Source organism: Thamnophis sirtalis, unplaced genomic scaffold (genome assembly GCF_051295495.1).
Source record: "Thamnophis sirtalis isolate CommonGarterSnake01/CBP01778 unplaced genomic scaffold, rThaSir2_p1.2 scaffold_8, whole genome shotgun sequence".
NCBI classification, from domain to species: domain Eukaryota; kingdom Metazoa; phylum Chordata; class Lepidosauria; order Squamata; family Natricidae; genus Thamnophis; species Thamnophis sirtalis.
The window spans coordinates 48,529,467-48,550,813 of record NW_028261388.1 but is presented as its reverse complement, the minus strand read 5'-3'; the positions used below and the strand labels follow the sequence as shown (position 1 = coordinate 48,550,813).

The 21,347-nt window shown below is 35.3% G+C and overlaps 1 protein-coding gene across 1 annotated transcript in view; it reads left to right on the top strand.

Moving 5' to 3' along the window:
- The window catches only part of ADAMTS5 (ADAM metallopeptidase with thrombospondin type 1 motif 5), a 52,361-nt gene extending 34,086 nt beyond the window's left edge, over window positions 1-18,275 (top strand). The window contains exons 3-8 of the mRNA XM_014066754.2: window positions 1,183-1,350; window positions 8,545-8,828; window positions 10,280-10,463; window positions 11,433-11,608; window positions 11,925-12,100; window positions 13,310-18,275. Of these exons, the coding sequence (XP_013922229.2) occupies window positions 1,183-1,350; window positions 8,545-8,828; window positions 10,280-10,463; window positions 11,433-11,608; window positions 11,925-12,100; window positions 13,310-13,877 (1,556 nt within the window). The 3' untranslated portion in view covers window positions 13,878-18,275. The remainder of the gene's footprint in view (window positions 1-1,182; window positions 1,351-8,544; window positions 8,829-10,279; window positions 10,464-11,432; window positions 11,609-11,924; window positions 12,101-13,309) is intronic.
- Window positions 18,276-21,347: the final 3,072 nt, after the last annotated feature.

The window sequence follows — 21,347 nt, the reverse complement described above, 5'->3', positions numbered from 1 at the left end:
CTCGGTATGCATTTCAGATGCTTCTCTGTGATATTACCTAACCTGGCAATTATCATTAAAGGGACAGCATATACAGTAGCTACAACCACCGTAACTTGCTCTTTTCCATGTAATCATACATTCTTTTAAGAAATAATGCCCACATTTTTGTTTGCATTGCAGTATTAAATCAAGAGAAAAAAGATATTTGTATGTAGGGATCCTATGCTGAAATCATTTCTTTAAGGTATCATCAGATTTGGCAGAGTAAACTCATTCACAGAGTCAGAGAATAATATGTAATCATCAGAGTCTATAATTCAGTGACATAGTAAGGAAAGCTACAATCCTGGCCACAAGTACATATATTTCAATAAATTTTAGGAATGAAATGGAGCTTTTTTTCCAAGGTTTGTCTCAAAACCACAATGCTTCCTTGGAACCGGGGATAATATAAAAGGCAGTAAGATTAGGAACTGGGAATAAAGTAGCAGGGTGATGATGACACATATTTGGGGATTTACTATTTTATGCTTACCTTGCTTTTCTCCCAGTGTCTCATAAATCTGATAGAGTTGCTTTTGAAGCTTATGTGATGTAGGCCAAAAGTTTGAAAATTCAATAATAAACTTTTTTGGGACAATATAATTTCTTAGAATGAATTATGGTAGAAAAACAAAGAATCCATTATTCAAGTTATGTTTCTACAACTTTCTAAAGCAGCTGTGCCTAATTAGTGTTTTTAGGCTGAGAGCCATACTGTATTTCTTCTCTGAGTTCTACCTAAGATAAGTTGGGTAGAATCAGGAAAATATATATATAAATTTGATCAATTTAATTATAGTAGAACTGATCATTTCCCATGAACTTCAAAGTTATTCCTTATTGTGAATTGGTTTGTGCTAATCATGATTTGGAGTTCCTTTGTATACTTTCATAATACAAAATAAGTGCCTGCCTTAAAATAATATGATACAATTCCATTTGGAAAGCTATAAAATGTAGTTTCCAACTGTTACAATAAAAATATACAGGGTCACAAAACGGTTACAATTTTTCCTCATACAGTACAAACCCACAATACAAATTTCTTTAAGTAAATGACTAAATATTTTCATTTGCCTGTTTCAGGAGAAAAATACTTTCTTTGAATTTATATTTCAGTAGTAAAGCATTACAGTTGTTGTTGTTTTGTTTCCTAAGGGCACCTCCTTGGACTTTCCCATGACGACTCCAAATTCTGTGAAGAGAACTTTGGTTCCATGGAAGATAAGAGACTTATGTCTTCCATCTTAACAAGCATTGATGCTTCCAAACCATGGTCCAAATGTACTTCAGTAACGATAACAGAATTTCTGGATGATGGGCACGGTATGTATTGACATTGGATATCATGCTAAATTTTGAGAACCTCTCAAGTTTTAAAAATTAAGTTTATAGTTAGTTTTAAGAGACAATCTAATAATAAATAAATACTTCCACACTCCTTCAGTGTAGCATCTACGCAACTCCAGAAATGATTGGTATCTGACTCCAGTGGCTAGGCAGAGTACTGCAGTACATTTAATACTCTGTTGTTGCTCTCTCAATTAACAGTAATAGCAGCATATAATAATAAAGTAACAGAAAATGAAGAAAGTAAAATGCTCTGGGATGTAAGAATTCAAACAGATAAGCACTTGCCACATAACACTCCAGACTTAGCAATTGTTCATAAGACTAAAAAGGTTGGATAGTAGCCTGGAGACAACCGAAGAGAGAAAACTGGAGAAAATCTCAAAATAGGAAAACCTGCAAAGAGAAGTAGAAAGACCGTGGCTAAAGAAAGCAAAATACCAATAGTATTAGGCACTTTGGATCCAATCCCAAAGGAACTAGAGCACCACAAAATCCCTGTCAATCAATTGCAAAATGCAGCTTTACTTGAAACAGCTCACACTCTGCGAGGATACTTTAACACCATCTGCCCATCTCAGATCCTCGTGCACGATATATGAATAAAAATGCCAGATATCCACTGACTCAAAGGCACACACACTCAAATATAAATAATATAGGGTTGCATTTCAGATGCAAAATCCTGATAACAATGAAGGACCCAAAAGAGATAAACATTATCTTTGCTGTCCTAGAAATTAATTGGATTTATCTAATCTAGGACACTTAGGTATATACAAAGAAGTATTAAACAAATATGAAGTAATGATAACAGCAACTAATTCTAAGTACGGATAACAATAGATTAAAAAATATGGAATAAGAGAATAACTGAAGCAAAATTGATAGTTAAGCAGGCATTAGTACCTTGGTTTTCTAGACTGTTAAATAAATGCTTCATACAGCTTCAAGGAACTCACAGCTTCTTATTATCATATAGTATTATTCATCAACTTTTTAACAAAATGCTTCAGTGCACTCATAAAGCAATTGCAGCTCTTAACTATTTTAAATTCCAGAAGACTTAGACAAAAATGACCTAACTGAGGAATGGATCCAGTTGTTATGGCAACTAAAATACTTATAGATGAAAAACAGAGTTTATATGCAACCTCTAGAAAAGCACTATGTGGGAATATTTGCAGTACGATACAATCACATGTTTTATCCCATTTTTTGCTATTTTTTGTTTCTCATTGAGCAATTAATAAGCTCTCATGCCAGCCCACATTCTATCTATGAATGAACAATGGATGTGCTATTTTTTAGTAATTATCCATATGGGCAAGAATAGGTTTGCTATAGAATCCTATAACTTCCCCCATCACACATTCGCCACCCCCATCCCACTTTAGATGAAACTAAATTGTTTCATCCTCAACTTAGAGGATGCTGAGGTATTTAATTAACCTTTTAGTGGTTAAAAATTGCTCAGAGTTGTCTGAACCACAAGATGGGCTGCAGATACGCTAGATGGACGGACGGATGGATGCATGCATGATGGATGGACAGACAGAACCTGCTCAGCTTTTCTTTCAGCCAATCAAGATGCATTGGATTATATCACAAGATTGTGAGAAATAGAAGAGAAAATTTTGTGAGTTCTAGTTCTATCTTAGATATGAAACTCATCTAGGTGATTTTTATGTCAATCACTGTCTTTTAGCCAAACAAACCTTATAGGGTTGTTGTAGGTAAAATAAAAGAAAGAAGGAGTATTATGTACATTTGTTGCCTTGAATTACTTAAAAACTAATAAAGGAGGAATTTAAAAAAATATTGTGTGCCCTTTCGGGAACTGATTAAACCTTGATAACACAGACTCCAGCTTCATATCAGCCTATCTTTCCAAGCAGGGCGGAAAGCCTAAATTGATTTTCATTTACAAAGTGCTTTTCCTCAGAAATATTTAGAGTTTATCTCCTGCAATCTTCCTATCAAAATGTTCGTAGTTCTAAATATAAAGAATCTTTTTGCCTCTCTCTCTCTCTCTCTCTCTCTCTCTCTCTCTCTCACACACACACACACACACACACACACACACACACACACACACACACACACACACACACACACACACACACACACACACACACACATATATATATATATATATATATATATATATATATATATATATATATATATATGTTGTATTTGTGCTGATAAATAAATAAAGGGAGACTAGTATAGATCTATTTCAAGCTATTTAGCTCTCATCAGCTAGCCATACCCTTACTGGGATTCGAACCTGTGCTGTATTACATCTTAGGCAGACGTCTTAACCATTAAGCCACAGGTCCTGTGTAAGGGTATGGCTAGCTGATGAGAGCTAAATAGCTTGAAATAGATCTATACTAGTCTCCCTTTATTTATCAGCACAAATACAACACAAATGTACCAAAAGGCAACAGTAAAAATATTGGGTTTCTGTCGTGATTGTCTCTTGTGATGAGCCGATGGACAGAGAATGGAAGCAGTTAGCTTCCTCCCATAATTGGGGCATACCAGGGGTTGTGACACTATCTATCTATCTATCTATCTATCTATCTATCTATCTATCTATCTATCTATCTATCTATCTATCTATCTATCTATCTATCTATATCCCCTGGAAAATTAGATTGAGTTCTACATATTAACATGACAGGATTCTGCTTTTATTGTTTCTCCTGATAACAAAAATTAATAGGATTGTAATCAAAACCCAGCCATTGAAAAATAATAGGTAATTATCTTAATGTAAAAAAATCCTGACTTTGCAGTAGCAAAAGCAGATTTTTCATTTTTGGTCCTGAAATGGTCTGAAAGCAGAGGTGAAATGCTACCGGTTCAGACTGGTTCACCCGAACTGGTAGTAAAAAATGCTACCAGTTCGCCTGAACCAGTAGTAAAAATGCTACTGGTTTGGGCGAACTGGTATTTCCAACGTACAGCTGTGAGGCATGATGTATATTAGCTAGAATCATCTAATTTCCTGCTTTCTAGCTTATCTAAATCATGTGGCACAGCAGATTCCCACCCCTACCCCACCCCCACTTTGCTGTTCTACTTACCTTTGCAGACTCGGAAAGCTTCAAAAGTTTCCTTTTTTTAGTGCTCTTTAAAATAGTCCAGGCACATGGTCCAACAATGAATGCTGTCTTAATTTTTAAGTTACATTAAGAATCTTACAGACCAAGGCTGCTGTTGTTATTGTTACTAATAAATTTATTATAATATTCAATTATATTTTGAGGAACAATATCACAGGTATCCTAGCAATAAAAACCTACAACTATAATATTTTCCAATAAGCTATTCCTTATCTTATTGTCATTTGCAAATATCATTTTATGTTCAGGCCTCTTTACACCATTAGCTGCTTTTAAAAAATTACCATAATAATGTTGAAAGTCCCCTGTGTGTACTTAATCCTTATTTGTCAGTGGTTGTTTTGATTTCAATTCTATCAGCTTCACTTAGGATCTTTGGTGGGTGGGGGACAATGGCAATGTAACAAAATTGGTAACAAAAATAGCAATAACTGCCAAACTCTCTCTCTAATTGGTTCTTAGGAAGAGATTAAACCACAAAATTCTGGTTCATGTTCTTTATGAGATCTCATAAAAATATAGATCACAAATGTTATAAATAATGAAGTAAATGAAATTAACCTGAGAACATGCAGCATATTTTCATGAATAGTTAAAGTTTATGAAGTCCCCCCCCCCCCAAGTGTGGTTACAAAGGAAAGGAGTGGAAGACAGAATGATGCTTTTCTTCTTTTTGAGGTAATGTGGCTAGCCAAGTATTCTAGCTAAAAAGAAAGCAGAAGTGACTGCTTTTGCCCACCCAAAAAAAGACTTTCTTCTCTCTCCACAGTTAGTAGATTGTACAAAAAATGGATGCCTTTCTATGAGGTGTCTATAATAAAGGCACATGCTTTGGTGTACAATGTAATTAAACATAAATGCTTCCTTACATAGTTAAAGGAATCTTTCAGTACCTGTCCTTGCAGTAGCTCCATGTACTATAAGCTCAACATTCTATTTACAGTTGCTGGAGTATTTCTTAACCGCAGCCTGCAGAATTCCTTGTGGCCACCAGCTGTTTTCTAGGCAGTGACACTTGTCTTGTTGTTGGCTACTGTAGCATTTCTCTGTCTACATGCAGAACAAATGCCAACTTCCAAGCAGCATACTTATTTTTCTGTTTATTGTTAGAATAAACAATGTGGTAAGTCAATATTGAGTGTCACACGCTAAGCTACCAAAAATACTATTTCTAAACCATTAATTGGGTCTTAAAAACAATAAAGATGCTTATTTGTAGTTTCTAAATGTGTTTCTCCAAAAAAAGGAACAAGACTTTTGGGGGGAATGCATACCCCTATTCTCAGTATTAATGCTGCCTTGCCTTGAGAGGTGGTCATTGTTAAGTTTTAGATCATGATGCCTCCTTTATCTTGTCTATCCAGAGATCCTATAATCACTGGCTAGGAAAGTAGAAGTTGCTAGGAAAAAATTGCTAGGAATTCTTTTTCAAGAATTGAATCAAATTTTGAATATTTATCTCAGGTCTTTTTTAAAACACTCAAATTCTAACAGGGATTTGGGATAAAAACTTTAGCAACAGCTGTTGCTCTCTTTACCATCTTCTTCAAAGTAGTTTTGAATATTCAGAGGATATAACCTGTTGTAGACTTATAGGGCTTCTAAGTTAAAACAAGTTCCTTTCCAGGTGAAAACAAAGCTCTAGAAAGCAAACCCGAAGGTTTAAAATCTTATTTATGCACCTTGGTATTCACTAAGGTCCTAAGTCCTGTTGGTCCAAAGTCCTGTTGCTCAGTGGTCCAAAGTCCTCTTTTCTGATGAGAGCAACTTTTGTATCTCATTTGGAAACCAAGGACCCAAAGTATGGAGGAAGAATGGAGAGGCCAATCAAGCACAGTAATCCCACGGTCATTGAACCAGTTTTTGGTGCTTTTGGCAAAAGGACTTTGGACCACTGTGCTTCATTAAGACCAGGGTCAACGCAGCAGTCTGCCAGGAGATTTTGGAGCACTTCATGCTTCCTTCCGCAGACGAACTTTATGGGGATGCTGACTTCATTTTCCAACTGCCCACACTGCCAAAAGCACCAAAACCTGGTTCAATGACTGTGAGATTACTGTGCTTGATTGGCCAGCAAACTTGCCTGACCTGATCCCCATAGAGAATCTGTGGGGCATTGCCAAGAGAAAGATGAGAGACATGAGACTGAACAATGCAGAAGAGCTGAAGGCCGCTATTGAAGCATCCTGGTCTTCCATAACACCTCAGCAGTGCCACAGGCTGATAGCTTCCATGCCATGCCACATTGAGGTAGTAATTGCTGCAAAATAGGCCCAAACCAAGTACTGAGTACATATGCATGCTTATACTTTTCAGAGGTCCGATATTGTTTTATGTACAATTCTTGTTTTATTGATTGCATGTAATATTCTAATTTTCTGAGATGATGGGTTTCGAGTTTTCATGAGCTGTACACCATTATCATCACAATTATGACAAATCATGGCTTGAACTATCTTGCTTTGCATGTAATGAGTCTTATCTCATATATTAGTTTCACCTTTTAAGTTGCATTACTGAAATAAATGAACTTTTGCACGATATTCTAATTTTTTGAGTTTCACCTGTAGCTCTCATTGAAATATGATGGGTTAGTTCTTCAAGGAAATGTACAGTTATTGATTTTTTGAAAAAGAAACTTTAAAGATGAGTCCTTATATCTATCCTCATTATGCTTCTAAAGCATCAGACTTGAGACTTATTATTTAAATGCTTTCATCTTTGATCAACTGGAAGGAAGACAGATTGTAATAAATTGTTTTAATTGTTTATTTAAGAGAAATAAAGATTCATTAAATCTCAAGTAGCCACATACAGTAAGAATTTTGCAACCTATTTTCTCTTACAAGAGCTATAAATAAAGCAGACAATTTTTAAGATTAGTCAAATACCTCTGCACTGATATTAAGTGCAAATTATATGTGAGTGGCAGGAATAATTCCCTATTCTCTATTCATGCTTTTCAGATTTTAAATCCTGTGCATGTTTGGTCCTAGTAGTATTGTGCATAAGAAAAACAGAAAACCTCTGTTTGGGGAACCATAAAGAACAAAAGAACACTAAACTAGTTACAATACCTAAGATCTATCCCTCTCCAATAATAAAACAAAACCAGCTCACTATTGTGTAGCCATGCCCCAAGTTTCACAAAAAGAATGGGAGAAGTTGAAGAGAATATCCATTTAAACTCCAAATAGCGGTAACACATGATGCTATATTCCATACTCCTTATTACCTAGAGCAGAAATCCCAAGACAAATTTACAAGCTGTTTTCAAGAAAGTATCTGTTGTCAAAGTCTGTTATCATAGATAATAACTTTTCCCGTTTATTAAAGATGTCGATATTTGCTGTTCAGTTTTGTGATTTATCTTGCATTTAAGCATGTTTAATGAATTCCTGCCATCAATATTCTATTTCCTGTACCAATTTTGTTTTGTTTTTAAATAGAAGATTCTCACCTGCTTCTTCTATTCTTAAATGATTTTGTTGGCTACAGTTTTAAGTTATACTTATTCTGGCTTTCCTTTAAAAGCTTTACCTTTACAGAAGTTGTATTGCCTCAGGAATTCTCAAATAGCAGTTTGGGTTATTTTTAAAAAATGTTTATAAATTCAATTGATTAATATGGAAGTTCCCACTCACAAAGTCACTTTGGGTAAATGAAAACAAATACGTGAAAAGTTCTATGACCTATTTTGCAATTCATTCTATCAATTGTAAATTGAAATTTAATTTAATTCAAAGCAAATATGTGCAGTTACATGTAATGTATAGCACAGTTTTTTTGTGGAACTATGCTAAAATAAATTAATCGTGACTGGCAAATTATGAGATCAGCTACATTAGAAAGAAAGGGGTTTTACAATATACAGACACAAATAGGATGTAATGATAAGTTGCCAGATTTGCACAAATATGAGTAGTAAATGAAGTTGAAAGAAAACTTTGAAAAGTTTATCATGTTGGAAAATTCAGAAGTATGGCAAGTATCTTAGAAAGGGAACAAATTATAAATGAGGTTGTTGTTTCAGGTAACTGTTTACTGGATCAACCACGAAAACATATCTTAGGTCCCGAGGAGCTTCCAGGACAAACATATGATGCCATTCGCCAATGCAAGCTGGCATTTGGACCTGAATACACAGTGTGTCCTGGAATGGATGTGTGCTCTCGTCTGTGGTGTGCCGTCGTTCGCCAAGGTCAAATGGTGTGCTTGACCAAGAAGCTTCCTGCTGTGGAGGGGACACCATGTGGAAAAGGAAGGATCTGCCTACAAGGGAAATGTGTTGATAAGACAAAGAAAAAATATTATTCGGTATGTTGCTGTTTTACTTATAAAACTAGGTGAAGTTTTAATCACATTAGACACATTTAGTTTGATCACATTAATCTTATTTAATTAATGTTTCAAATAGAATAATCGCTTGGAAGAGTGATCAAGGATTCCCACATTCCTTTATTGAGGTGCAATTGACATTGGAGCTCTCTTTTGCTCATTTTATTGAAAATTTTATCTTATCAACCGTACATGCCTTTTGATGCCATATGGTGTACCATTCTAAATACCTAATTAGGGCTTTCATCTTTAGTGTAACAAATTTACTGAAAAGTTGAAGAATTTCCTTATAGACTAATGTGATCATTCATTAAATGACTGACTGAACATTGTTCATGCATTAATTTATTATAGTTTCTCCAAATTTCTGCACATCTGGAAAGTATTACATAATGCAACAGCCTGGAACATTATTAAGATCAGTGACTGACCAATGTCATGTACCTTTATTTTAAAGACAATGTTGTTGTTTTTAAATAAGAATATTTAGTTTATTCAAGGAAAGTTAAAATACTAAAAAAAAAATAATAAAACAGAATTATAAAATAGGAATCTAAGTAGAGATGTAAATAAGGACATGGTGGCTCAGTGGCTAAGATGCTGAGTTTTCTTGATAAGTATGGTTGGCAGTTTGGCAGTTCGAATCCCTAGTGCCATGTAATGGAGTGAGCTCCTATTATTTGTCCCAGCTTCTAGCCAACCTAGCAGTTGGGAAGCCTGTAAAAATGCAAGTAGAAAAATAGGAACCACCTTTGGTGGGAAAATAACAATGTAACACACTGGCCACATGACCACGGAGATGTCTTCGGACAGTGCTGGCTCCTTGGCTTAGAAATGTAGATGAGCACTGCCCCCTAGGGTCAGGAATGACTAGCACATATTTGCGAGGGGAATCTTTACCTTAAGTATAGATGACCGATACTTGACTTTTTCCCAGCGGTTCCACCACAAAACCACGTTCGACTAAAGCGCGCTTGACGAAACCGCGTAGCTGACATCATCAACAGGGCAACAACAGCGTGGAGACAGAAGCACATTGTAAACGCTAAACCTAAAATTAACATCTAAACCTAAACCTAACCCCCCTAAACCTAATCCTAAACCTAACCCTTAACCTAACCCTAACCCTAACCCTAACCCTTAACCTAACCCTAACCCTTAACCTAACCCTAACCCTAACCCTTAACCTAACCCTAAATCTAACCCTAAAGCTAACCCTAAACCTAACCCTTACCCTAAGTTGAATCGGCTTGCTTTCAAAGCACTATTTAAAGCGCCCTTCTTTCTCCGTGCTCGCTGTTGTTGCCCTGTTGATGACATCAGCGACGCGGTTTAATCAGGTGCGGCTTAGTCGAGCGTGGTTTTGTCATGCGACGTTTCCCAGCTACCATCAATTGGTATTCTATAATATGGTGAAATTTATGTTTTAGGCTTCAAACCATGGCAACTGGGGATCCTGGGGACCATGGGGACATTGCTCTCGTTCATGTGGTGGAGGTGTCCAATTCACCTATCGGCACTGCAATAACCCAGCACCTAGAAACAACGGTCGATATTGTACAGGAAAACGCGCTGTCTATAGGTCCTGTAACATCATGCCCTGTCCTGCCAACGGTAAGATTTCTATAAACCAAAAATAGCAACAAAAGCAATACAAAGGCTAGGTTAGACTATAGCCAAAAACATGGGTAAAAGCATGACCAGAATCTATTGGTCTGTTTTTGCATATCTGAATTCCAAATGTTTAACAATAATAATAAAATTAATAGTTCCTCTATGGCTAAAAAGAAAAAGAAATGAAATTAAGATGTCATATTGATTTCTCGGAGAGGAAGTGCTGTGAATTAAGTTCAGATGGGAATTTTGAGAAAATTCTGGGCTCAGATTTATGTAAATCTAAATTATTTGCAGCAAACTCTACTTGGTGAACAGCCTGGGAAGAGACAAAGTTCCATTTTAGTTCTGTGTACATAAATCCAGTCTCTCCAGATATCATACAGTATTGGTCAGGTTGTAGGAAGAATAGTTAAAAAGAAACAGAAGGATTGTCTTTGCCAATACATTGGTAATCTCGTCACAATTCCAGATCTGGTAGCTACAAGCTAAAAAGGTGACTATCCTACACTGTCCTGTATCACAGTTATGTTTTCTGTTGCCTGTGAAAGGAAGTTGAAATTAGTAGTAGAGGGGAACTAATTAGACACAACAGCTTGGCCATCTGTATGGCCTGTATAGAAGGCTTCTGTGGTTGGTCTATTTATTTGTTTGTTTGTTAATTGCATGTATATGGTCGCCCATCATATGTCAAACTCAACATGTGGCTTACAAGCTGCAGGTGGCTTGCATTACTACAGTGAATGGTACACAAATCATCATAATGGAACTTCATTAGTGATGGGTATTGTAGACAAATGTTTTTTTTTTGATTAAGTAAGAGTCTTTGGCTTTTAACTGCTTTGTCCTGAAATAGAACCTGACTCTTACAGTACTGAGGTGTTAGAAATACACCCCTGGTGTTTACATTAACTTTTGAGACACTATCCACACAGTATGAATAATAATGAATGAGTTGTTCTTCTTCAGCTAAAGCTTTCCGCCAAGAACAATGTGAAGCAAGAAATGGTTACCAATCAGATGCAAAAGGTGTCAAAACTTTTGTAGAATGGGTCCCAAAATATGCAGGAGTGCTGCCAGGAGATGTTTGCAAGCTTACCTGCCGAGCTAAAGGAACTGGCTACTATGTAGTTTTTTCTCAAAAGGTAAAACTCTGCTTGCTTATCAAATATTTACATTTCTGAAGTTTTATGTATAGAATGTTCACTAATAAAATCAGTATACGTATATGATTGTTGTTTCAGAGTTCAGCATGTAGTAGCCCTGACTGGATTTCTTTAAACAGTTGGAGAAAGCTAGTCTAATATAAAATTGCATATTTTATTAATATATTATTATTAGATGTAAACTATTATTAGGTGTATTAACAATGTTCTATATTTATCCATAACGTTTATTGTGTGTGTGTGTGTGTGCAACTAAAAATGAAAAGAAATTCAAACATAGTTATTTGTTGAACAGGTGACTGATGGAACAGAATGTAGGCCATATAGCAATTCAGTATGTGTCCGTGGAAAATGTGTACGAACTGGATGTGATGGCATTATTGGTTCAAAACTCCAGTATGATAAGTGTGGGATTTGTGGTGGAGACAATTCCAGTTGCACAAAAATTATAGGACACTTTAATAAAAAGAGGTAAGAAATAAACAATACAATAAGTCATTTTCACCCAAATTCCCTATTGTCATAGGAAATAGCATTTATTCAGAATTCAGAACAAAATGTATTTTATAGAACAAACATATGATAAAGAATATTGTATCCTATATTACAATGGTCCCATGCTTGGCTATCAAAGTTTTAAAAATATATATGCAGGGTATACTCAGATATGCAGTGGAACTCATCAAGAGACAGATCTGTTGCCTCCGTATTTACTTACTGAGAACTTAGGAATTTAATAAGATTCTAGCTCTATGAGGACAAAGAACTATTCTGTAGTGGTCAACTAGATAAACCGGAGAAGCTCACTACAGGAACAGAGAGTTAAAACTCTTACCCATGTTGGCAGCTACTATTTAATATATTCTGTCTCATTCAAGAAGCAGAAATCGAGATTTTAGTTACATTTGTCCCTATGCTAAAAAAGGTAAATTGGTACTTGTCCCATTTGATAAACTGCATGGACTATGTTAATTAAGAAACACATTACCTTAAAATCCAGAAACATTCCATATTTGGTTTTAGTGAATTTGAGTCAGAGGTGGGTTGCTCATGGTTCGGCCAAATCAGTAGTAGCAGGGTCGGGGGCTCCGCCCATCCACCTGGATGCTTCTGTGCATGTGCAGAAGCATTGCGCATGACAGCAAGTGCACACGTGACTATGCCCAACTGGTAGTAAAAAAAAACCTCTGATTTGAGTGACAATTTCTATGCAAGGCATACTTTTATCAATTTTTTAAATAAAAAATATCCTTTTAAGACTTTGCAATACAGTATCTTTTTTGAATTTTTTATTCAGGCCAACTAATTTGGCTATCTTTCTATTACATGTCACTCAGTCATCTATAAACAAAATTGAAAAACAGTGATCTCAGACCCCAAACTTGATGTTGTTCCATTTTGTATGTTTCTCCAATGTGAACACCATCTGTTTATTTCTTCTTTCTGTTCTGTAGCAAATTACTAGTCCAAGGGATTTTTGTAGTTGTTTTAAGTGGGGAGTTTTGTGAAAGATTCTTTTTTTAAAATCCAAGAATACTATACCTATTAAAGTAGCTTTTTGAAAGTGAAGGCCATATTTAAACTTTTTGAAGGAATCAGAGTGTGAAGGCCTTTTGCATTTTGGGGAACAAATGTCAGGTGTTTGCTTTGCTTGGCTGACTTATTTTTTCTTTGTTTCAGTAAGGGCTATACAGATATTGTTAAAATACCAGAAGGAGCGACACACATCAAAATACGACAGTTCAAAACGAAAGACCACAGTAGATTCACTGCTTACTTGGCTTTGAAAAAGAAAAATGGTGAATATCTTGTCAATGGAAAATACATGATCTCAACTTCAGAGACCATCATTGACCTCAATGGAACAGTTATGAACTATAGTGGCTGGAGTCACAAAGACGATTTTTTGCATGCCATGGGACATACAGGCACCAAGGAGAACTTGATAGTACAGATTCTTGCAACAGATCCAACTACACCAGTGGATGTCCGCTACAGTTTCTATGTGCCAAAGAAGCAAACCGAAATGACAAATTCTGTCACTAACAACAGTAGTAACAAAATTAGTCCATCACTTGCTGAACCCCAGTGGATAACTGGACCATGGCTTTCTTGTTCTCGAACATGTGATACAGGGTGGCATACAAGAACTGTCCAGTGTAAAGATGGGAATGGAAAATTAGCTAAAGGCTGTCTTCTGTCTCAAAGACCTTCAGCATTCAAACAATGTTTATTTAAAAAATGTTAACCTGTGGTTACCGACTTCTTCAAAAGGAGTCTTCTTGAATCTTATTTGGCATATTGACATAAGATCTACCCAGAAACAAAAGGAAGACAATGCATCAATATTCTCTCATATTCTTGGCAATTGTTCTTGGCAGGACATGCCTATTTGGACCAAAAGGAGATATGAGCTGGTCCTATGAGGTGATCTCAATATGTCAAAAGCACTAAGTGTTAGCTGTTACGAGCCCTTTGTATCTGCAAATAAGAGGATAAGCCAGTGGAGAATTTATAATGGGATATCCAGTTATAGAATCATCTCCCTTTTCTCACCTACCTCTAACATAGGATGTCTTTAGACACTTGTCAAAATTACCCATGATTCTACAATAGCTTCTTTTATACTATTTGTAAATATCTTTGCTTTGGTATGTCACTTTATATCACTTGATTTTCTTACAACGAACAGCAGCCTTTATGTTTAACACAAGTGATTGACCAAAGTACTAGTACGCCTGCAGCCACTGTTGACTCATATGCCTTTCTTAAAAAAAAAAAGTGGCTGTTAGTATTTTACTGGAAAACTAAGAGGTTGCTGCTTTAAAGAAAAAACGTAATATCTTTCTGACAACAGGAAATACATTTCTATTCTAAAAATTTCCTGACAATAGAATTTATTCTATATTAATGCCTTTCTGATGAGGAATTTTTATAGGCACAGTCTGCAGCAGTAGAAAAGGAAAAAAGGCTGCTAGTATGATGCTTTAAAATTTGAAAAAGAAATGTATTTTATTTTATCCATGTAGAACAAGAGTCCTCAACCCCCGGGCTGTGTCCCATTCAGAACCAGGCCACGGAAGTGTGCCTGCTGTTCATGTGGAACCATCCTTTCCCCCACTACCTGTCCGCAAAGCCGGAGAGGTTGGAAACCGCCCATTTAGAACACTGTACCTCAGAAATTATCAAACTAATGAAAGATGTGCCACAAATAGAGATAGAAGGAATTCATTACGTGGGAACAGCACACATAATATAATGGGGAAGCCTCCCCCAATTGCCACATTTAGGATATGACTAAATCCAGACTGGATGAAGCTAGAGTCTAAAGTTCTTGGGGCATTAGCTTTCTGTTGTCTCCCTTTCTGCTACTTCCTTTTCATCTCTATTTTTACTACCTCTTTCCATATCTGCCACTTCTTTCCCTCTCCTTTTTCATCTCGCAGTTGCTATGGGAGAGGCAGATGACTCTTGTTAGAGATCTGTACTAACTGTTGACACATTTATTTTGAAAGCAGTCTGAAATTGCATGTGGGTTACTCATCCCCAATATATGGAAAGGGGAAATTTTGGTGAGACACTGGGTCATGCCATAAGTGTCTTCCAGCTCAGATTTATGAAATCTGTTCACCTCTGTTTTCCCTATTAGTTTTGAAGTGGTTCCTACTGGAAATCTAACAGCGTGCCATGAATTTGGCCTGTAGGGAAGAATTTTACTGTGGTTAAAAGAAAAACATTGGGGTTTTTTCATGAAGCAATTTTTTGTCTAGTTCTTTTGATATTTGGCTGAATGTTACCAAGCACCACAGTCCAAAGATTTGCACCTGCTCAGATTGGGTACATATCTTATGTGCACAAACTGCCCCATAATTTCAAGGACGATACATAACCTTTGGCACATGTATATCAGCTCCTTTAGTGAAATGAATTGGGTGTTCATTCAGCAGCACTTCAAAAATTACCTACACCTGAATAAATGGGGAGAATCCATGAAATATTTTTGTTGTTTTCAAATCATAGATGTATTTATTTTTTAAGTCATTACATATTTTTTTAGATAAGGCTTTAGTTTCTACCTACTTTGGGGAGTAAACTTTATTGAATTTAGAAGTAATTGAATTACTTATAGACAAAAGTTTTAATTGTAAAACTGAAGTCCTAAAAGTACTTATTAGGGAGTAATAAACAAAATGAGAATTTTCAGATTGAACATCTATAGGATTGCACTGGAAAGATCAAAAGAAAATAAAGCCATATTTAGTTTTGGGAGCTGTAGCTTACTCTCATAAGATTATTTTCAGAAAGAAAAGTCTATTTTTTACCAACTATAGGGAAATGAATTTCCAGTTAGAAAAGTAATATAAATACCTCATCTGAATCAAGATAAATTAATTGACATTTAATATATAGTATTTGGCTGAAATATTAAAATATAGAAAACAGAGATGGTATCTTTGTTACCAGTGCCTTCCATTATATTTTGAGTACAGACAAATCAAGCTGCTTTAATTTCCAGTGGAATTTCATTACAAATTTCATTGGAGCCATAAATATATATATTAAATATTGAATTTTTATGAACATTACAATCTAAAACCATTGCACTTAAATAATTGCTTCTATCACCAGCTTTTAATATTGCTGTGGATGGAATGCATCATTTTAAGAATTTGTTTTCTGAGGCAATGATTTTTAGGGGGAAGAAATCTGACTATTTGTTTAACCTACCTTGTTATAAAAGCCCTGTTTACATGAGTGAAGCCTACAGCTTTGAGATTTCATGATTCCACACAGACATTTTAGATTAGTAATAGAGTTATCACAATTTACAAATAAATAAACTGACTGAATTAGATGCAATTATCCATGATACAAAACAGTTGCAGTTTCATATCTTCAGGCCATCAAGTGATATAAGATTCCAATTTCTCAGTGCACCATAGGAACCTACACGTCTGGTTTCTAGAAAATATCTCTAATTGTAATGAAATACAATTCTATACTATTAGTTAAGAGAATGTCACTAGGAATGCACATATTAAGGCAGATATTTCAGAATATTCCCATCAAAAGCAATGCAATGTACATGAACATTACGTTTTATGTACATTTAGATGAGTAACTGCATATATAATTGTATACGTTTCTGAATCACAGATCCACAAAGGCACAAAATTTTATAGAGTTCTTCTCTGGATTGTGCTATAAAACAATAGTTTTATCTGTTTGGGCTTAAGAAAAATATTCAACTATACCATATGCAGGTTTGTAAGTGAAAATACACTTTTGTGTTGAGAAAATATGCAGTGTTTTCTTTAACTTTCTCAGAATTCAGCCAATTTCTATTATTATTAGTATGTAATAGAGAAAAGGCAGTACAACGTAAAAACAAAAACAATGGTCCCAATTCAGCTCCAAGTTTCAAAATTTATTCTTTTAATAATTAAGAATAAATTTCATTTCATACTATGTTCATATTCTATTCTTATTTCAACATTTCCTGAAATTCCTTGTCACTAGATTTTGTCATTATATACACACATGCACACAAACAAATACACTGTATATACATACATGTATACATAGATAAATACCTACATGGAGTTGTAACAGTAAAGTGATTTTCTCCTGTGCTTGAGGTTTTCACCTAACAACAATCATCACATTGTCAGCCAGGAAAGAGTAATCAATGGAAGAATCTTTGAAGTTGATAGGATGCACTCAGATAGCAGTCTACGTTACATAGCATGTGTAAGTAAGATAGATAGTTTTAAATAAAAGCATGAGAAAAATTGGGTTTCAGTTCTTTACTATATCATGACTAGAATTGTATTAACATGTGAGAGTGGTTGTAAATTTTGGCAAGCAGTAAGTTGAAAAATTAAACTGATGTGTATATTTCAGCTTTTTCCCATGGGCCTGCACTTTCCTCTACTTCTGTTTGTGTTTCATCTTCACATCCTCTACACTACTTTGTCTGTTTGTAAATGTGACGCTGGTGCAAATTGTATTATCTTATAGTCTAGAGACTAATTTGGAATTAGGCTATTTTCAAGGACTCCGATCTAGTTACTACTCAATTATTCTGTTTTTCTGAAAATCTTATCAGCTAAATTAGATTAAATTGAATACTAAAGTCTCAATTTATTACCAGATTTTGATCATTGGTAAGACCCTTCTCTGTGTTCCTGAACAGTCACCTAAGCCATAAAGTATGTATTTACAGTACCTAAATGTAAGTGCTAAAACCCAAATCATGGTTTCTTTGGAACACATGGGAAATAGTGGCATGTAGACTGTCAAAAAAACCTACTCAAATTAATTGAATATGTAGCAATTTTCCCTTTAAGTAGTAGTTGTGATAGAAAGGAAATCAATGAAAGTATGCAATGAAAGTACGCTGGCAACTGATGAAACAGACGTACAAATGAAAACATACAAAAAGAAAAAAAGCAACACAGCACTGAAAAAATAATAATTTATTGTGCTTTTTTACAAATTGGTATGTGAATGGATGTAATAAATTTATTTATATTATTTAACATGAAATGCCAATTGTAAAAATTATTCTATATTTATATTGTTTTTCAATCATTATTTTGTCTATTTTTCCTCTTCTCTTTTATATTTATGTCTTATATTTGAATCAAAAGTGCTATATGAATTTATCCCACACGGCACTAGTTGCTTTTATATTGTTTTTTTTAAAATATTTATTTTAAACAGAACATGTGTAAGTGAATGTGGTGCATGAAAGTGTGTGTATGTTAAGCAATATGAATAAATATATTTGGGTGCATGGAAGTGTGGCTGTATCACATATATAAACTTACTAAATGCATACACATAGGTACCAAATTATCACATTTTTCAGTGGTTGTTACTTCCTTAAGCTTCAGTGTGGAAATACAGTTTTCAACACAAGTTAGGTATTAATAGGGAAAAAAATCTTGAAAAAGCCTACTTATGTCACCTATGCATTCTAAACAATTGTATAGGTGAAGAGCTTCGTTTAGATCGGGGTGTCAAACACATTGTCATGTCGGCATCACATGATGTATGGGGACTTTTTTCCCCTTTGCTAAACTGGGTGTGGCCAGCCCGGATTTAGATAAAGGGCCTAAACTTCTCTTTTCTTGCAAGGAATGTTAAAAATGAAAGGTTTTAGCTTTACTCAAAATTGTTTTGTAATCAGAGAATTCTTTATACAAATGATTTTCCAGATAAATGTCTGGGATACAATACTGTATATAACTGCGTAGAATTGATTTCCTGCATATCAAAAAGTTTGGTTAGGTATTATGAGAGCTGAGTCACAGTTGGACACAGCAGGAAGTTTCAAGACCAAGAAGGCAAAGTAGTTTGCTAAAAAAAAAAAAAAAGGTTTCTAAAAAAATATCTGCACTAGATATATGTGTATATCATTAGAACAGTGTCACTCTTTAAATTCAAGATCAAAAAGGTAATCCAAAAGGTACATGAATACAAGTGTTATACCAGTGTGCTATTCCCTGTTCATTTTTATATTTGTAAAATTAATCTCTTTATTTTAGTTCCAAGATAATACAATAGTCAGTAGGACCAAATAAAATGGTTTATTATTCAGTGAATTCAGTAGAGTTTAAGTGTGACTATAATCTCAGGTCACAGTTCTCCATAGAAAAAGTGCTCTACAGTTAATTTTAAAATCAACAGATATGCCACCAACAAATAAACTCTTTATGATCTGGACTGATTTATAAGGGCACAATAGTTGCTTCCTAGTAAATGTCACTCTTAAAAAATATTTAAAAAGTAATAAATTGCCAAAATATCATGAAACCTTGCTTGTTTGGCATCACTAATATAGATGTCAAAGAAAATGTGTAAACACTAGTCCATATGCCAACTGCATTACAATATCACATACCTTATAAGATGTTGACTGAAGTCAGTAAGACATGACTAATATAAATCCAAAAATTTTAAAAGAGTGACAAGTAACTTGAATTTGTGATTTGAAACATTTTATCTCAGACTTGATACCGCCATTCTTTCCCCATCCATCTTTGTTAATCTATGAAGAGATCATGGTCCTATATACATTGCTAGTACCATATACTAGTGATGGATATGGATATGATATCTCCATTAAACATAGAAATATCATTGTTGCTGTAATGATGTATATTCTGTGAAACAACCAAAACAACTGAATCAGTAGAAGCAAACTATATTTCAAAACAAAATTTTCAATTCATGTCATACAAGCAATGCCAACTTTTTTCTATATACAGAAACTTCAGAGGTACTAATGGCCACCAGTTGTAAATCATATTTTTGGGGAGAAGGGTATATCAAAGTGAAGCTCTGACCCTTTACCTAAATTTACATTCCAGCAGTCAGAGTGACTAGTTTAAGTGACAAATAGAAAAAAGCTAAAGATGTTAACAGCAGAATAACCTGTGGTAATTACAAATTAAATAGCTAATTTGATTAGCAGAATATCCCCAAATTAATGTAATATGGAAATTGAAGCAAATTTCATTTTAATATGAACTGTATTGACTAAGAAGCCAGAAATTAGGGTTGTGTTTTTTTTTCTTGAGCAGCGCATACCAACTTTTATTAATATTAATAGAAAATTGTGCGGTGTCTATTAAATAGTATTTGTTTTGCAATATTAAACACTAATGGCTAATAGTTCTATAAAATAATGATGTCTAATATATACAGTGGTACTATTTTGAAATTCAAATTTGGTACTCAACACATTTTGATGTGAAAATTTTGTCCCGGTTCTCATTGTTTGTGTGATACTTAATGCACACACTAAAATTACTCAGTGTTGGCTGCCTTGTGACTCACTACACTATGCCTTATGTGACAAATTTCTTTGGTACTCATCATTTTTGATACTCATCGCACTCCCGTAACTAATTAACAATGATTACCCAGGTATCACTGTACAAGGCCTATTTCAGTATTAACTTTGTCCTGGCAATTCCAATCATAATCTGGATCATACATTTATGTAATTCCCATAGGTTATCTATTTTCTGTCACTTTCAGATCCCAATATTTGATGAAAGTCACAGATCATAAAAACATTGGGATCAAATATGGAGGGATAAACTGCTCAAGAAAGAATTCCAAGATGGACCACATTATATCAAAGTTCAATGGGAGCTGGAGGGGGAAGGAAGAATCTCTAAAAAGAATCCTCCCATTGGATTTCTATTTCTGCAATTGGGCAGGGTGCTCAGAATGTTGATGACTGTTTCATTCTAAACTACCACTTTAGATATTAGATCAAAGCAAACCTTATGTAACCTGAGCCTGAACACCCTGTCCAGGGTCCTTCACCCTCTGCAATGCCGACCCACCAGCCCCCCTACCGTTGGAGGTTGACGGCCGCTCTACCAGCTTCGGCCGAGCCTTAACACCCTGTCCAGGGTCCTTCACCCTCTGCAAGGCTGACCCACCAGCCCCCATACTGTCGGAGGTTGACGGCCGCTCTACCAGCTTCGTACGAGCCTTAACACCCTGTCCAGGGTCCTCCACCTCCTCCAAGGTCGATGATCGGGGTGCGGGCCAGGAGGGTTGGTGACTACTCGGGGGAAGTCTTTCTCTGTAGCTGCCCCAGCCCTGTGGAATGATCTACCCGCAGAGATCCGGACCCTTCCCACTCTCTCGGTCTTCCGGAAAGCCATTAAAACCTGGTTGTTCCGGCAGGCCT